The sequence below is a fragment of the Podarcis erhardii genome (genome assembly GCF_964252035.2).
Source record: "Podarcis erhardii genome assembly, chromosome: W".
Lineage (NCBI taxonomy): Eukaryota > Metazoa > Chordata > Lepidosauria > Squamata > Lacertidae > Podarcis > Podarcis erhardii.
Window position 1 is genome coordinate 16687153 of NC_138506.1, and position 18372 is coordinate 16705524.

The window sequence follows — 18372 nt, forward strand, 5'->3', positions numbered from 1 at the left end:
CGACGCTTGGGCCCAGGAACGACTCCAGGAGCTGGCTGAAGGGTCCAGCCCACAGTATCCGGGGCTGGTCCTGCATCAGGGCCTTCTGCTGCACCACGGTCGTCTGTACATCCCGCCAGGGCCACAGCGGCTGGAGGTTCTCCGGATGGCCCATGATGCCACAGCAGCGGGGCACTTTGGACGGTATCGGACCACCCATCTGGTCAGTCGTGAGTTTTGGTGGCCCCGCCTGAAGGCTGACGTGGCTCGATACGTTGCTGGTTGTGATGTCTGCCGGCGCGCCAAGGGCCCTACCGGGCGACCCCCCGGCCTACTTCAGCCATTGCCAGTTCCACCGCGCCCTTGGCACACGGTTTCGTTGGACTTTGTAGTGGACTTACCCCCGTCTCGTGGTTGTACCTGCCTCCTAGTTTTCTCCGACCATTTCACCAAGATGGTGCACTGCGCCCCTTGCCCATCTGTACCCACAGCCAAGGAAACCGCTCAGCTGTACCTTCAGCATGTCTTCCGCCTGCATGGCCTACCTGAGCGCGTGGTGTCCGACCGGGGCGTTCAGTTCACATCCCGGTTCTGGCGAGCATTACACCAGACCCTCGGGACAGAGGTCTGCCTCTCGTCAGCCTACCACCCACAGACCGATGGCCAGACGGAACGGGCGAACGCGGTGCTGGAGCAGTACCTCCGGTGTTACTGCAGCTACCAGCAGGATGACTGGGTCGACCACCTGGCATTGGCGGAGTTCGCCTACAACAACGCGGTGAATGCGTCCACCCAGCAGACCCCGTTCCAGGCCAGTTACGGTTATCATCCACGGCTGTTTCCAGATGTGCTGCCGGCATCCGCGGTCCCGGCGGTGACGGAGTGGCTTCAAGAGCTCCAGTCCCAGCAACAGCTTTTGGTGGAGCAACTGCACCAGGCCAAGGAAGCGTACAAAGCCCAGGCCGACCGCCACAGCCAGGTGGGGCCGGAACTTCGCGTCTGTGACCTGGTTTGGCTCTCCACTCGCCACCTCCACCCTTCTCGACCTTCGCGGAAGTTGGACGCCCGATTCACCGGCCCGTTCCCTATCGTGGACCAAGTCTCTCCTGTGGCATTCCGTCTCCGGTTACCCGCAACCCTGAAGGTTCACCCGGTCTTCCACAGGTCCCTTCTGAGTCCGGTGGCCCAACCCGACGAGTTCCACCCGAACCGTCCCCGACTGCAGCCAGTGTTGGTTCAGGGAGAGCCTGAGTACGAGGTGGAACGCATCCTGGACTCCCGATACCGCAGGGGAAAGCTGCAGTATCTCATTGACTGGAAGGGGTACGGACCGGAGGACCGTTCCTGGGAACCAGCGGCCAACGTCCACGCACCTGCCTGCCTCCGAGAGTTCCATGCGACGTACCCCGGCAAGCCGGGTCCGGACCCTCGGTTGAGGGGGGGGCCTGGGAGGGGGGATGGTGTGATGGCCTGGGATTCCGATTCAGAGGATGAACCAGAGGAATCCCAGCCTGCACAGGAGTCCCCGCCTCCAGGGCCGGCTGAACTGGGGCAAGGCCTAGATGCTGAAGAGCCTGCACCTGTGGCAGAGCACCAGGAGCTGGCCCCAGGTGAAACCCTTCAGGCCCCAGAGGGGCTTGAGGACTCAGTGGCTACAGGTGAGCCTCCTCCAGAGCCCAGTAACCCTTCGGCCTCTCCTGATCTGCAGAGGCTTAGGGCAGAGAGGCGAAGGGAACTGGTTGCTCCCAGGAGGAGTGCTCGCCTTAAGGCCAGAGGAGGCGGGGCTCCTGGGGGCCGGGACCGCCCCTGGCCTTAGAAGAGGATAAAAGCCCAGTCAGCCCGGTCCCAGGTTGCGGGAGCAACGTCGTTGTTGGCTTTGGACCTTCCTGTGTTCCTGATCCCTGCTTGGCCTCCTGTTCCTGACCATCCGGTGCTCCTGTTCCCTGCTCGGCCTCCTGTTCCTGACCATCCGGTGTTCCTGTTCCCTGCTCGGCCTCCTGTTCCAGCGTTCCTGTTCCCCGCCCGGCTCTCCGCCTCGGACCTCACCCCTCTTCGTGTGGACTCAGACTACGCTCACGGTACCTTTCCCCCGGGTCCAGCACAGTCCGGTAATAGTTGGCGAATCCTAGGAATCGCTGTAGGTCCTTACGGTTCCGAGGTGCCGCTCATTCCCGAACCGCAGCCACCTTCCCAGGATCCATCTGCACCCCATCTGGGGAGAGTCTACTGACCACTGACGGAAGTCGCACTTGCTGAGCTTCGCATACAGGCAGTGCTCCCGCAAGCGCTGCAGCACGGTCCGGACATGACCCTCGTGGCGAGCCGGGTCACGGGAGAAAATCAGAATGTCATCTAAGTACACCACCACGTACTTGTCTAGCAAGTCCTGGAACATGTGGTTGATGTACCGTTGGAACACAGCAGGCGCGTTGCACAATCCAAAAGGCATGACCAGGCATTCGAACTGCCCATACCAGGTCCCGAATGCTGTCTTCCACTCATCCCCGGCTCGGATGCGAATTAAATTGTAGGCCCCCCGGAGGTCTAGCTTGGTGAACACCTGTGCCCCTTGCACCCGCTCCAGCAACTCCGAGATAACGGGCAAGGGGTACCGGTCTGGGATAGTAATCTTGTTCAGGGCCCGGTAGTCATGGTAAAGACAAAGCTCCCCACACTTCTTCTTAACGAAGAGCACTGGAGCAGCGGTGGGCGAGGTGGAAGGCCGAATGAACCCATGCTCCAGGTTTTTGCGAAGGAAGTACTGCAAAGCTTCGCGCTCCGGCTCTGTAAGAGAGTATAGGCGACTCACAGGCAGGGGCACCCCGGGCTGGAGGTCTATGCCGCAGTCGAAAGACCGATGGGGTGGCAGCTGGTCTGCCCCCCGTTCCTCGAACACGTCTTGGTAGTCCCGGTAAACCGCAGGGAGCATTGACGCAGCCTCCCCAGTGGTTGCGGCTGCTAGCATATCGGACCAAGCATGGGGACACGGGTCTGGGAAGTGCACAGTCCGATTGACCCAGTCAATCTGAACATTGTGAGACTCCAGCCAGTCCATCCCGAGCACCAGGGGAAACCGGGGCATGGTAGCAATGTCCAAAGTTCGCACCTCCCGGTGCTGCTGTTGACACAGAACCAAGGGCTGTGTCTCCTGAGTAACGGCGCCCGAGCGCAGGAGCCGCCCATCAATTGCCTCCACCTGTACCGGTTCCGACTTATCCTGGAGTGGCACCTGATGATGGGCGGCAAAGGCAGAGTCCATATACGAGCGGGTTGCCCCTGAATCCACTAGACCATGGGTGAGAATCCAGGGCCCGCCAGGGGGGTATAGGTGCACCGGAACCATGAGGTGTCACAATTCCACCGGTGAGGGATTCTCTTGCATGGTTTGGGACCCCAGGTATCCAGGGACCTCGGCTACCGGGGTTGGCAGTTTCCCTGCGGCCGGCATCTTCTCGGGACAGGATCGGGCATAATGTCCACTCCCACCACAGTAGAGACACAGGTTCCCCTCCTGACGCCGCGTCTTCTCCTAGGGGGAGAGGCGAGGTCGTGCTGCCCCGAGCTGCGTTGGCTCGTCCGGCAACTCGGCTGTGGCCGTGGACCTGCTGGGCAGGCCTGGAGCCAGGAGCCGGGAGTGCTGACTGTCCCTTGGCCTGGCGACGGTCCTCCAGCCGATCGTCTATCTGCAGGCTCCGCTGAATGAGGGTGTCCAGAGTGGTGGGGCGATCCATCATGGCCAGCTGGTCCAGTATCTCATCCAACAGTCCCTCAAGATACTGGTCCCGAAGTGCAGAGTCATTCCAAGACAAGTCCTGCGCCAACAGCCGAAATTCTGTGGCATAGGCGGCGGCTGTGGACTTGCCCTGTCTCAACCGATGAATCGCCCGATTGGCTTGCCTCCCCTTCAGAGGGTTGCCAAACGCAGTCTCCAAGTGGTTACAAAACCCCTCATAGTCTGCCAGAGCAGTGGCAAGGCCCACTTGGCCACCTGGTCCTTTAACAAACTGATCAAGAAGTGCACCTTGGTGCGATCGTCAGGAAAATTCCGGGCTCGCCCCTGAATATACAGCTTGGCCTGGGCGAGGAACATGGGAAAGCTGGCTGGGGATCCATCAAATTTCTCTGGCAGGGCCACTGGGTACTTGCCAGAAACTGGGGCGTCAGCCCCAGGAGCCGGTAAGGCGTTCAACTGCTGTTGAAGCGCCGTAACCGCATTGCTTAGCTGCTGAACGGTGTGAGTCAAGGCCTGGTTCTCCTGGGCCAATGCCACCAACGCAGCTGCCTGATCGGCCATGGCTTCTGGCTCTTCCTGAACGCACTCCAACGAAGGGGGAGTGCGGGTGTGGCGGGAGCAAACTGTGCTGGTCCCGGGGGGAGGTTACCGTGAGGCGTGGTCAGAGTCCGGTCCTGGGTCGAGGGTCTGGAGACTGTCCACCAAGGGCGAAGCGGGGTCCAAAGCAAGAAGCCAGGCGTGGTCGGGAACTTGGGAAGAACAGGTCTGGGTGCTGGCAGAAACAGGTTTCCAACGACGTTGCTCCCGCAACCTGGGACTGGCCTTTATTTCCTCTGAGGCCAGGGGCAGTCACTGTTTCTTCCTTCAGTTTCCTTCCTTTCCTGTGTTTCTTTCTCTGAGGTCTTTAGAATCTCCTCTTTATCTCCTCTTCCTATCTTTGTTCTCAGTAATCTCCGTCAATGGTGGAGGGCCCCCGTGACTCAGCAATCACCCTCCACACCTCTCTATCTCCTCTCTCACACAGGTATGTCAGTTTTCTCAAGTTATTTTTCCTCAGCGGGTCTGTTTTTTAGTCATTTATTTTCGCCACAGTTTTTAGTCCATTATAAAGTCCTCCAGTAGTTTACTCTTCTAGTTTCTTCTAATTTCTAGTTTCAGTTCGTTTATTTTTGCTCAGTCTGGTGTATCTAGGCACGCTTTTCTTAAAACACCTTGTGCAATTATTAACAGAGGGTTTTCACGTGAGTACGGCCCCTTCTCTGTTGTCTGTTCAGTTCTGTAGTTCCTTTCACAAACTGTTTCTTCCTGCCTCCCCCTCCCTCCACTGAACAGGCAGAGGTTTTTCAATTGTTTTCTTTCAATTTTATTTTACAGGGAGGCATTTGCTTTTAACAGTCTCCTTTTTATAGGAGAGTTCAGCTGTGCCAGGGAATTGGGGCGTTTGTACCAGAGATTGGTTTTGCCTCTTTGCGCAAAGGTCTTCCCCACGTCTTTCTATATCAGTTTTCTTTGTTCTATAATATTGGGAAACCTCTTCTTCTGAGCTGCCTTAGGCTTCCGCCCTCAGGTTCCCCCCCTGAGGTCGAGGTGACTTACGCCTAGTCCCTCGTTTCTCTCTCTCTGGCACCAGGTACGCCTTGAGATTGCAGGAGCGTGGATCTCCACCCGTCTCTCTGGCGTGCTGCTCTGGAAGTCCTCCAGAAAGTTCTTCCTACAGTTTAGTTTCAGCTTTTGTGAGATTTTGGGTGTGTTTTTTCACCTTTACTGATACAGTACTTGGGTTTTTCTGAGTGTTTTAGAAGTTGAATTAAAACACAGTGATGAAAGACAGGGGGGGACGTGCAGCATGGCACCCTACCCAGTCATAAGCTGTTGCTTCCTTCTCAGTGCCCTCCAGTTGGAGGACAGTTAAGAAGGATGCAACAGTTGTGCGCCCTGGCCCCTGCAAGCCCAGCACTGCTTTTGTGAGCGTGCTGTGAACTGTTGAATCCTTCTCACAATGCCCTCCAACTGGGGGAGTGGCTGAGAAGGATGCAACAGACATGTGCCCTGACCCCTGCGAGCAGTGCCATAGCATGCCTGTTGCATCCTTGTCAGCTGTAAGAATGTCACAGCAACTCACAGCGCCCTCACTGCAAGCCAGCACCACTCGCAAACGCAGTGCTGGGCTCGCAGGAGCCAGGGCACAGACCTGCTTGCGGTGCCCCGCGAGCCCAGCCTCGTTTATGAGTCTTGCAAAGTGTTGCTGCGCTTGCAGGGTGCATGCGTGTTCCCCACTTTGCAGCAGTGGGCAGGGGTTGCTCCGGTTGTGAGCCCAACCCATGGCCTTGCCCCCACAGTGTGCCCTGCACACATATGCCTCAGACGCAGGTGGGGAACGGTCCACCGCTGACTGAGAGTAGAGGAAATCTAATAAATGGGTATCAAGTGGCTCCCCGAACCCCCCTCCCAATTCTTTCATCATAACACTAGACAGGCCTCTGTGTGGAGGGAATTCCCCAATTACTAATAACATATATAAATGAATGCTTGAGAGCTGCAGATTTTCCCTCAAACACAGAGTGAATTGAACATTGTTCTCTTCTCACTTTTATCTTTTTACCATGTGAACCTGAACAGTAAGGATGTCTTTACTGGATGCTCCAAGCTTAGACTGTGGCTTCAGCAAGCCATTTTTGTGTTTCTATACAAATAATTTAGAAACTTTTTGAAACTAAGTTGTACTGTCTGTCTTTTCTTGCTGCTGTGTTTAAAAGCACATGAATCTGACCTTTGAGTAGAGTATAAGTAAACTATTTTCAAATTACCAAACGTGTGGCCTCTTTCTAGCCTAAGGGAAGTGGGTAGCTTAGGAAGTGACTTAGAGGGAGATATTTTAACAGTATAACAGCCTTTATTTCAACGTGATTTTAAATCTCTGCAGGGGCTCTCTCACCAATGAGTACTTGCCCCAAACCTGGATCTAGACATCCAGGAATTATTTTATTTTACCTTGTTCTATTTTCCCCTTTAACCAAAATGCCAAAAACCAACAGCAGAGCCTCAAGCTTAATCTTTGAAAGCATCTCCAGAGAGGACAGGTGATGTCTCTTGGCCTCAAACCTGCAAAAGCTGCTGCCAGTTACAGAAGGCAATACTGAGCTAGATAGACTAAAGCTGTCATTAATTTGCACATTCAGCAACAGTTAATTGGAGTATTTGCTTCAGGGCCAATGCACCTGTTCTTATGTCTAGGACATTGGAGGTGAGTTACTATAAAAGAAATTTGCACTCAGATTTTGTGTGGTTTTCAGGCATTTGGGATTCAGGCGTTTTGCAAGGAGGTGATTGCAGGAGCTTGCAATCAGCAGTGAGAGAACAGCAAGGTGGTGGGAAGAACAAAGCTAAAGGATTCTGTATTTGTACATAGTCTATTTTTCAATAAACACTATCAAGTATTCAGACGCTTCTGTTACTGTGCTCAGCTGGCACAAGGATTTTGTCATTCCAAGTTTTTCGTGGGAGTTTCCCAAATTCCATTTGGCTACCCTAAGCAGCTCTGTGGATCTTAGCTCAAGACACAATGTTTAATTAAATGCAGACCTTCCTTTATGTGCTACCCATGCCATACATGCCCCTCATTCCTTTCCCAAGACATGCAATATCTAGAAATGCAAGCAAATAAGTTCAGCATGGAAGGGGTTTGCGGGGTGCACATGTGGGAAGATGAGAAATTGAGTCTATGCAGTTCTGCCACATTCTCAACCTCTGACTCTGTCAGTATAGATGGCAGATGAATAAATGATTAGAAGTGATCAATAAAAGATAAAACATAGCCCACTGCTTACCTTTGATGTTCCAGGGCCCCTAACTGGTTACCTACTGTGTCAGAGAAGAGAGAGAGAGAAAAACAAAATCAAAGCATCAGCACAGATAAAATAACTTCATCTTTATAGCAGGAAAAGAAATACGTTCTTACCATTTTCATCGGGAGGGAGGGGGAAAGAGAGGGGGAATAAAGGAGAAACAGCACTAAAGAACAGCAGCTTGGGTTCAATAGCTGAAATGAATGGGTTACATGGGAGGAAAAGCAGGTGATTTATTGATCAACAGAAGCTGAGAAGTGAAGTGTCTAGCTGAATGCAGGATAGGAAAATGATCTGTTTTGCCATCATGCAAGGCGGGGGGGGGGGGTTTCTGTCTCGGGATCCCAAAATCCTTAGTAAAGTACAGCCTGTCCCACTGCCAACCTCCCCAAATTAAACCTGATGTAAAATAAAGGAGATGAAGCAGATTGGTACAACATTTAAAAGGGGGGAGGAAAGAAGTCACAATACACAAAATATCTGGAGGGGATATTTAGTCTAATCAAAAGCACTAATAGAGGAGAGAGAAATTGAAGAGGGGGGCAGGAGGCTTGCAACATAGTTCCCTGAGTCTCTCTTAACTGTGCTCCATGGAGCCAATTTCCCCAAAGACCTGTTAAAGGAATAGGGCTGTTAAAGAACCTTGCACCCTCATCAAGTTTTATGGCCTCTTACATTTCTACTCAGTATGACCAGGGGATGAGCTATTTACAACGTTGTCAAGGGGGGGGCATCTTCTACACAGACCAATCAGAAAGCTTATGTTAGTTATCATCAGTGTTAGAAATTCCCCAGGCACAGTTCCAAAAAGAAAGCCAAATCTCTTTTAGAAGGAGATTAAATGATGATTTATTAGATGATCAAAAATTTGTTGAAAAAGCATAAAAGACCCTGACAGATTATTTTGAAATAAACAGTCAAGGGCAAACAAAATTACAGATGGTCTGGGACGCAAGCAAGGATGTAATGAGAGGACTCTTTATACAACAAAACTCGTTTAAAAGGAAATTGAGAGAGAAAAAGAAAAAAAATATTAGAGGAAATTATGAAAAAGAAACAGCTGCCAAACAAGGCAAATAAAGAGGCAGTAAAACAGGCAATTAAAACATTACAAACCCAATAGCCTGAGCTTCCTCCGACCCCAGCCCCCAGAACGGGTCTGGGAGCGATGGCGAGGTTGCGCTCAACCTCGCCATCGCTCCCAGAGCTTGCTGCTATCCGAAGCCCGGGGAGCGTGGTGCTGTAGCCCGCTGCGCACCCCAGGCTTAGGGCAGCTATCCGCAAGCCTGCGGGCGCCCAACGGTGCTGCGTGCTCCCCGGACTTCGGGCTGCAAGCACCTATCCGCAAGCCTGCGGAGCCCGGCGGGAACTCCCACCGGGCGCTGCAGGCTTGCGGATAGCTACCCTAAGCCCGGGGTGCACAGTGCCGCGCTCCCCGGGCTTCGGGCTGCAGGCAGCTATCCGCAAGCCTTCAGAGCCCGTGGGAGTTCCCGCTGGGCTCCGCAGGCTTGCGGATAGCTTCCTGAAGCCTGGAGAGCGAGAGGGGTCGGTGTGCACCGACCCCTCTCGCTCTCCAGGCTTCAGCGAAAGCCTGCATTCGCCCCATAGGACGCACACATATTTCCCCTTCATTTTTGGAGTGGAAAAAGTGCGTCCTATAGGGCGAAAAATACGGTAGCTTATAAATTGAGATTCTAACACTGAGTACAATTTATTACCTGCTCTTCACCCTAAGGTCCCAGGGCAGCTGACAACACTTATAATACACATTAATGTTAAAACACAATATTGGTCTGCGAGCGGATAATGGAGGACGACAGAGACTGCTCACTCTGCGCAGCCTGATTGCTGTGAGGGTCTGGGAAGTGTGCTCAGGCAAATCAGCTTCTCAAAAAAGCCTGAAGGAAAAGTTCAGGTCCCGAAGGGGCCGGCGGTGTCACAGGACACTCTCTAGGATCTCCCAAAGCTCCGGAGGGAGCTGAGGGAGATCTGAGATTGAGCTCAGACACAAGGTGCAATCGAGACTCACAGCAAACTGCCTCTAGTGCCTCCATTGAAGCAAAGGAATTCGGACCAATTTGACAAGGTAATAAAAAACAACCTAAATTAGCAACAATAAAACAATTAGATCCACACCAGGGTGTCAGGGAATTGGAGGCTGAGGAGATGAGGGGGGAGAAGAGAGGCACTTACAGAGAGCCTAAGTCTTTAATCAGCAGCTATTCTTCCTCGTCAGAGGAGGAAGAGAAATAAACGTTCGGAGACAGTGAAACGGGGAGGGGTGAGCCAGTTCCGGGTATCAGCCACTCACGGAGCAGAGGAAAGAGGAGGGCTGATCTGCGGAAATGGGTCTGCTGGGCACGGCCAAAGAAAATGTCAGACGATCCAACTGACTCATCATGATGGAGTGTGCTTTTTGAACTCTTGTAAGGACTTTGAAGCTAAGCAATAAATCTTTGTACAGATATGGCTGGCTGCCCGGAGTTTTATCTCAGCTAGCTTGTCAGCAATTCCCTAACACAGGGTGTTAAAGAGGAGCCTGCCCCCCTCCGGTGCAGGAATTGATCTGGCTGGAAAAACTCTGCAAGGACTGAATTAAGAATGAGAATAATAGCGGCTAATTTTTACAAGCATTCCAGGCAATGAACTGTGTTTAACCTGTGATTTGCCTAAAGCTCTGGATGCAGAATCTTTTAGACGTTATAAATATTTTCAAACTGCAAAGAACCCTAATAATTGTGGAGGGAAAGAGATGAAAGCGGGACATTGACTGTGTGTGTGTGTTTAATATATACTCTAAGGACTATTTTTCCTTTTTATGATTCAAAAGAGACTGACACTGTGGGGCTGAATTTATTTTGAATTGTCTTGTGGATTGCTGCTTTTTGTTTCTTTTTAAAAAATATAACCTAAGAACTATTTTTTATTTCCTTTGCTCCTTTTTATGATTTAAAAGAGACTAACATAGTGGGATTGAATCTAACTTGGTCTATTTTCTGCTTCTTGTTTTTTTATTTGGAACTGACAGGGGCTAGATACAAACTGGAGTTGGTGTAATTTACTTTACTTTCATTTATATATGGATTAAGAGGTGGGCTTTTTGGAAGAAAGCTGAAGAAAGGGGAAGGGAGATTTGGTTTTAAAAACCCCAGAATTAACATAAATAAATGGATAATTGCAGGGCCCTTTGAAGTGGCTGAAGGAAGAATCACACTGCTGAGAGACATGGTTTTTGTGAATGAAAAAGGAGACTTGCAAAACTTCTGTTTGAGTTTAAAAAAGGGGGACAAGTTGGGTTTAAAGGCTTTCTTATTTTATTTTTCTACTCTTTTCCTAATCTTTCCTTTTGTGGCCTGACAAGCTTTGCAAGTAAGTTGTAGTGAAAGAGGGAAAACAGGAAATCAAATATCAAAATTAGATTAAAAGGGAAAGTACAGCGTGAGGAAGTAGAGTGAGAGATTAAGGACGGAATTACAGTGATATAGTGACACAGTGTGGCTGAAAAAAATAATTGCCATTTTTCTATTTATCTTTTAAGTATTTCCCTATAATAAAGGAGAGTCCCATCTAGTGACATTTGTATATAATTACAAACATTGAATATATATATATATTCACACCAAACCTGCATATATATATATATATATATATGCTTTCGTAGATTTTCACGGGTACAGGAATGCAGGTTTTGGTGTCCTCGGGTGTCTTCCCGTGTAAAAGTTGGGGTGTCTAGGCGACGTTTCGACGAGGTCTCACTCGTCATCTTCAGGCTGGTGCTTTCGGCTTCTTGTTACTGGAACAGAGCAGGATCTCAGTGTTTGAGTTCCTATAAATACTGTAGAGGGGGTGTGGTGTATAGCCTCCAATGTTCTGGGCAGAGAGGAAGTTCCCAGGCTAGTGTGCCTTTTCTTCTTTTGTTCCTTAATTACTTGAGAGATATCTTGAGTGATTTCTTGAGTGATATCCTGAGTACCACTTAGGTGGGTCATTAGGTGTGGATTAGTTGTTAAAGTCTTTGTGTCTTGACCTCTTGAACTTTGTGAAGAGTTTTCCTGAGAAGATGGCTGTACTGTACTTAGTTGTGCTCTGGCTTGGCTTCGTGTATAGGGGCGAGCTGTGGTTTTGTGGCTTGTGTCAGCCAGATCTGTGTAGGGATTGCAGGGGGGTGCAGCATCCGGAGGTGCCACCATGGATTGGCTACTGGATGGTGTCTGTAATTCATCTGTGGAGAGGGTCTGGGTTTGGGTCTGGTGTGGTTGATTGGTGTTGGCGTTCTGTGTGCCTCTGGATCTGGTGTCAGTTTTTGTGGGGAGGGCTAATTTCCAGATGTCTGGCAAGCGGGATGTGTCGTCACGCTTGTTCATGTTGTGAGGGTGTTTCTCTATCTCGATGGCTTCCATGATTATTCTCTTGTGGTGATGTTCCGTGTTAAAGAGCAATTTGGAATCTGCAAAATTAATTTCGTGTCCTGTTTCTTTCATGTGTTGGAAAAGAGAGGAAGTTTTTTCTTCTTTTTTGACGGCATTCTTGTGTTCTGCGATACGTGCATTTATTCGTCTGTTTGTTTGTCCAATGTACGTGGCTGGGCAGACTTTGCAGGGTATTTCATAGATCCCTTGGTTTTCCAACTGGATTTTATCCTTGGGGTTTCTGAGGATATTGGCTATTTTTTGGTTGGTGCAAAAGGCTGTTTTGATATTGTGTTTATGGAGGATTTTGCTAATTTTATCTGTAGTGCCCTTGATATAAGGAAGGAGGGCCATGCCATTGTTTTCTTCTGTGTCTTGGTTTTTGGGGGGTGTTTCCTTTTGGATTAGCTTCGTAATCCTGTTTTGCTGGTATCCATTGGCAATTAACACGTTTGAGAGATTCTGTAACTCAGTTGTCAAGTGGTCTTTGTCAGCCAGGCGTTTGGTTCTGGAGATGAGAGTCTTGGCTACGGAGTTTATTTGTGCAGGGTGGTGGTGTGATTGTGCATGTAAGTAGCGGTTGGTGTGTGTTTTTTTCCGGTAGATAGTGTGTCCTAGGGAGCCATCAGGTTTTTTGTAGATTAGGACGTCAAGGAAGGGAAGTTGGTTGTTGGCTTCTATTTCCATAGTGAATTGTATTTTGGGGTGTAAGTTGTTGAGATGTGTGAGGAAGCTATCCAGTTTTTCTTTCCCGTGTGGCCAAATTACAAAGGTGTCGTCAACATATCTGAGCCAAAGTTTGGGTTTGTGTTCTGACTTGTCTAAAGCATTGGTTTCAAAGTGTTCCATGTACAGGTTTGCGATGACCGGTGAGAGGGGTGATCCCATAGGTGCTCCTTCTATCTGTTTGTATCTTTGTCCATTGTGGATGAAGTACGTGTTGGTTAGGCAGTGGTTGGTCAGGTCCAAGATGTATTCGGGGGGATTGTATTTGTTTTGAATAGCTGTCAAGGCTTCATTAATGGGCACTTGTGTGAAGAGAGATACAACATCGAAGCTCACAAGTAGGTCATTAGGATGTAGGTTTTGCTTCTTTATTGTTTCTATGAACTGGAAGGAGTTTGGTACGTGTGAAGAGATGGATTCTGCATAGGGCTGAAGTTGCTTGGCGAGAAATTTAGCGAGATTTTGTAGAGGTGAGCCTATGGAGCTGACTATTGGTCTGAGTGGTGTTCCTTCTTTGTGTATCTTGGGGAGGCCGTAGAGTTTGGGGCATCTGGATGATTTTTCTCTGGGGATGATTCTTAGCTGGATTTCTTCACTGATAGGAGAGGCTTTTATTTTGGATTTGGTGGCTTTTTCCAGGTAGGTGGTGGGATCTGTTTTTATAGGTTTGTAGGCAGGATCTTGGAGTAGATTTGATAGTTTTGCTTGGTAGTCCGATGTGTTCATCACCACTGTGGCATTACCTTTGTCTGCTGGGAGAATGATTATGTTGTTGTCTTTCCTCAGGTTGGTGAGTGCTTTCTGTTCTTCTTTGTGTAAATTGCTTCTGGGTGGTTTGCTGGAGCAGAGGATGTTGGTGACTTCAAGTCTGATTTTATTGGCTTCATCTGGGTTGATTTTGGTTAGGCTAGCTTCGACTCCGCATATGTTTTCCGTGGGGATGCGTCTCGGGGCGACTGCAAAGTTGAAACCTTTGGAGAGTACTTTGGTTTCAGTTGTGGTGAGGATCCTGTCTGATATGTTATGTACTGTTTGTTTCATGGGTTGCTGTGGAGGGTGGCTGGGCTTCTGGCGTTTCTCTAGTTTGTGGAGTTTGTTGGTGTGTGTGTCTGTCTTATGTGAGGTCTCCGTTTCAGCTCTCCAGACGGCTAGTTGTTTGCATTTGTCCCAGAGTGCATGGTGGATTTTGTTACAGAGTTTGAGGTGAAGAGTGAGTAGATCTTTGTTGGTTTGGTCTAGTAGGTATCTTTTCTTGTGTAGTTCGTTTCTGATTAGGGATAGTTCAGTTCGTTTCAGGATCCTTTCGGTGGCTGGGGTTTTAGAATGGAATTTAAGTTGGAAGCATGTGGGAATTAAGTTGTTGTCTCGGCAGTTGCGTAGGAACAAGAGATCACATAAGATGGTGGCTCTTCGGACTTCTAGTTTCTCGTAGGTTCTTGTCAGCTGGAAGGTTTCCTCCCCGTAGAGGTAAGATATTTGCTTTCGTAGATTTTCACGGGTACAGGAATGCAGGTTTTGGTGTCCTCGGGTGTCTTCCCGTGTAAAAGTTGGGGTGTCTAGGCGACGTTTCGACGAGGTCTCACTCGTCATCTTCAGGCTGGTGCTTTCGGCTTCTTGTTACTGGAACAGAGCAGGATCTCAGTGTTTGAGTTCCTATAAATACTGTAGAGGGGGTGTGGTGTATAGCCTCCAATGTTCTGGGCAGAGAGGAAGTTCCCAGGCTAGTGTGCCTTTTCTTCTTTTGTTCCTTAATTACTTGAGAGATATCTTGAGTGATTTCTTGAGTGATATCCTGAGTACCACTTAGGTGGGTCATTAGGTGTGGATTAGTTGTTAAAGTCTTTGTGTCTTGACCTCTTGAACTTTGTGAAGAGTTTTCCTGAGAAGATGGCTGTACTGTACTTAGTTGTGCTCTGGCTTGGCTTCGTGTATAGGGGCGAGCTGTGGTTTTGTGGCTTGTGTCAGCCAGATCTGTGTAGGGATTGCAGAACGCCAACACCAATCAACCACACCAGACCCAAACCCAGACCCTCTCCACAGATGAATTACAGACACCATCCAGTAGCCAATCCATGGTGGCACCTCCGGATGCTGCACCCCCCTGCAATCCCTACACAGATCTGGCTGACACAAGCCACAAAACCACAGCTCGCCCCTATACACGAAGCCAAGCCAGAGCACAACTAAGTACAGTACAGCCATCTTCTCAGGAAAACTCTTCACAAAGTTCAAGAGGTCAAGACACAAAGACTTTAACAACTAATCCACACCTAATGACCCACCTAAGTGGTACTCAGGATATCACTCAAGAAATCACTCAAGATATCTCTCAAGTAATTAAGGAACAAAAGAAGAAAAGGCACACTAGCCTGGGAACTTCCTCTCTGCCCAGAACATTGGAGGCTATACACCACACCCCCTCTACAGTATTTATAGGAACTCAAACACTGAGATCCTGCTCTGTTCCAGTAACAAGAAGCCGAAAGCACCAGCCTGAAGATGACGAGTGAGACCTCGTCGAAACGTCGCCTAGACACCCCAACTTTTACACGGGAAGACACCCGAGGACACCAAAACCTGCGCATATATATATATATATATATATATATATATATATATATATATACCACACATTTTATTACTTTTCTCACCTTCCTCCCTTTTGCTTTAATTTTTTATTTCTTCTCTATACAGAAATTGAAAATTGAAACTTAATTGTTGAAAATTGTTTAGTTATTCTGAGTTAATATTTTAATTAATAAAAAATAAAATAAAATAATGTTCGTTATTTGTTCCTTTGTATTCTGAATATTTGAAAGGAAGTAGGCAAGGGAAGGGAGAGAAGGGCGGGGGAGTGTAGGGGAGGAAGGAAGAGGGTTTCCATATACATAGATATAGATATATATGTGTGTGGGTTTTTTTGCTTTTTTGTGTCCGTTTCCATTGTTGTGGACAAAACTATGGCTAATACAGGCAAAAAAACCTCCAGGCCCAACTACAACATCAAGTCAGAGAAAAGAATCAATTGCAGAAGGAGACACAAAGTCTGATTTAACAACAATTTTATTAGAAATGAAGAACGAGATGAAGAAAGGAATACAGAGACTGGAACAAAAAGTGGATTTCAATACCGTGGCAGTCACAAACTTAACAACAGAAATTAAAGAACTGTCACATAAAACTTCAGAATTGGAGAAAACAGTACAGGACTTAAAGCTTAAAACCTCCAGCTTGGAGGAAACTTCTAAGAAAAAGCAAGTGGAGGTAAGAGAAACAAAGAGGGAGCAAGAAAGGATGAAGGAGGATACTGAAGCGATGAAATTTCTTTATGAACAGGCTCTAGATGAGATTGCAGTTCTGGAAGTACATCAAAAAGATCTGATTCTTCATCTGAGAGGCATGGCAGATGACACAACGGTGGAATTACCATATTTTTCGCTCCATAAGACACACCTTTTTCCTCTTAAAAAGTAAGGGGAAATGTCTGTGCGTCTTATGGAGCGAATGTGTGGTCCCTGGAGCCAAATTGCCGGAGTGCGGCATGCTCCTGAGCTGCTCTTTGGGGGTGGTGGGGGGAGCCGCGCTGCTCTGCCGGCAACTGGGGCTGGAGGGGGAAGCCCCGGGAAGCTCTGGGAGCAGTGAGCAGGCTGCACGCAGATGCCCCGCGCTCCTGGGCTGCTCTTTGGGGGTGGGGAGCCACACTGCTCTGCCGGCAGCCTCCGCTTTCCCCTTGTTGTAAACAGAATCTGTCCTTAAGGTTTGTGAGCAGCGGGCAGGCTGTTCGCTGAGAGAGGGGAGGAAGAGGATGGAGAGAAGGGGGACCAAGAAGCTCTGCTTGCTTTACAATGAGCAGGAGGGAGGCCAGACGCTTCTGCCCCTCCCCCAGCTGACTGTAATTCAAGCAAAGGGAGAGCCGCTTGCACGCGTGTAAGCAGCTCTTACTCTGCTTGCTTTACAATGAGCCAGAAGGATGGAGATAGCCCCTTCCGCCCCTCCCCCAGCTTACTGTGCTGGTAAGTCCCGGCATCGCCTCCTCTTTTTGTTCCGGTTCCAGCGAGGCAAGGCAGCTGCCCTCCACAGGCACCCACAAATGTGAGCTCTCCCTCTCTCTCTCTTCCTTCCTTCCATTCCCTCCCCCCCCCCCTCTTCCAACTTAAATAAAATATGCGGGGGGCAGTTAAGCCCCCACCTCACATACCACAATTCAGCCTTTCTCAACCTGTGGGTACCCAGATGTTGTTGAACTACAACTCCCATTGACCCTAGGTAGCAAGGCCAGAGCTCAGGGAAGATGGGAGTTGAGGGATGATAGGAGTTTTAGTCCAACAACATCTGGGGACCCACGGGTTGAGAACTGCTGCGATCTCAAGACAAAGGGGGGGGCGAAGGCACCTACGCCTAGGACAATTCAAGAAAGCAAAATGATGCATATGCTATAATATCAATAAACATTTAGGGTGATACCGTAATTTTATTTTTTTCACAGACTGTATGTTGGCTATGTTTACTATGATGCCATTAGTTAAAGGTATGGTCAGCACTCAGTGGTGAACATTGGAGATACTGTACATTACTGACAGTTCCTTCATCACTGTATTTTCTTGTAGAAAACCGCCCCCATTCTGATAAGGATGATAAAGCAGAAAAGACTAGCATATAAGATTCCTTTTAAACTAGATTATTAGTACTTGACCAGTTTAGAGCACATATTAGCGAAACTACAAAAAAGTGCTTTAAAGAAGTGAAGACTCATCTAGCTGTAATTCCTGGAGGTCTTACCAGCCAGTTGCAATCTCTCGACGTTTCCATCAACAAGCCATTTAAGGTCTTTATACGAGAAGAGTGGAACAAATGGATGGCTGTTGATAATCATGATCTGACATCTACTGGACGAATGAAGAGGCCCACTATCACTCAAGTTTGTGAATGGGTGAAAACATCATGGCACTCGGTGAAGGAGGAAATCATTGTCCGGTCATTCAAAAAATGTGGCATTAGCAATGCTTTGGGTGGAAACGAAGATGGTATTTTACATGAAGATAGCAAAGAAAGCTATGTCAGTGATTGTGTGCAACTGAGCTTCATAAATTCTGACTCTAGCAGTGATGAGTTCTTGGGGTTCACAGAAGACTAGAAGAGTACTCAAACCTTACAAGTCTCTCTTCATTTGTTAATGGCAGTGATGATGGTTCTTAATGCCACTGTTGACTGCTGTTCACTTTACATGGCTGTAATATGATTCTGATATACCGGTTGTTTATTAAATACAGTAGTTTAGTACAACATTTTATTCAGAATTTTTTTTTTCTTGTTTTCCTCTAGAAACTTGGTGCGTCTTATGGTCGGGCGCGCCTTATAGAGCGAAAAATACGGTAGGTGAGAAAATAATAATAGAACTTGCTAATCTGATTGAAATGGAGGAAGAAATGGTTAGTGCAGCAGTGGACAAAAAAATTCGTGTAAAATCAAGATATGCTAAAGCACAAAAACTGCTGGGCGGCTGTCTTTAATTCTCTTTGAGTTAAAAATCTCCAGAGTAATACAGATGCACTGTTAGAAAGATCTCCAGATTGACGACCAAAGAGTAATAATCCTGAAAGAAATACCGATGAGACTTGTTAAAGAAAAGAGCAAATTATAAATATCTGACAGATGCTCTGTGATACAACAAAATCACATT

The 18372-nt window shown here is 48.4% G+C and overlaps 1 protein-coding gene across 7 annotated transcripts in view; it reads right to left on the minus strand.

Annotated features, from left to right (window-relative positions):
- Positions 1 to 18372, minus strand: part of LOC309333209 (far upstream element-binding protein 3-like) — a 359184-nt gene that overhangs the window by 279541 nt on the left and 61271 nt on the right. For 6 of the 7 annotated variants that reach the window (XM_081846620.1, XM_081846619.1, XM_081846615.1 and 3 more), the window contains exon 3: positions 7540 to 7573. In XM_081846620.1, the coding sequence (XP_081702746.1) occupies positions 7540 to 7573 (34 nt within the window). The remainder of the gene's footprint in view (positions 1 to 7539; positions 7574 to 18372) is intronic. The other variant, XM_081846616.1, reaches the window with a different exon arrangement.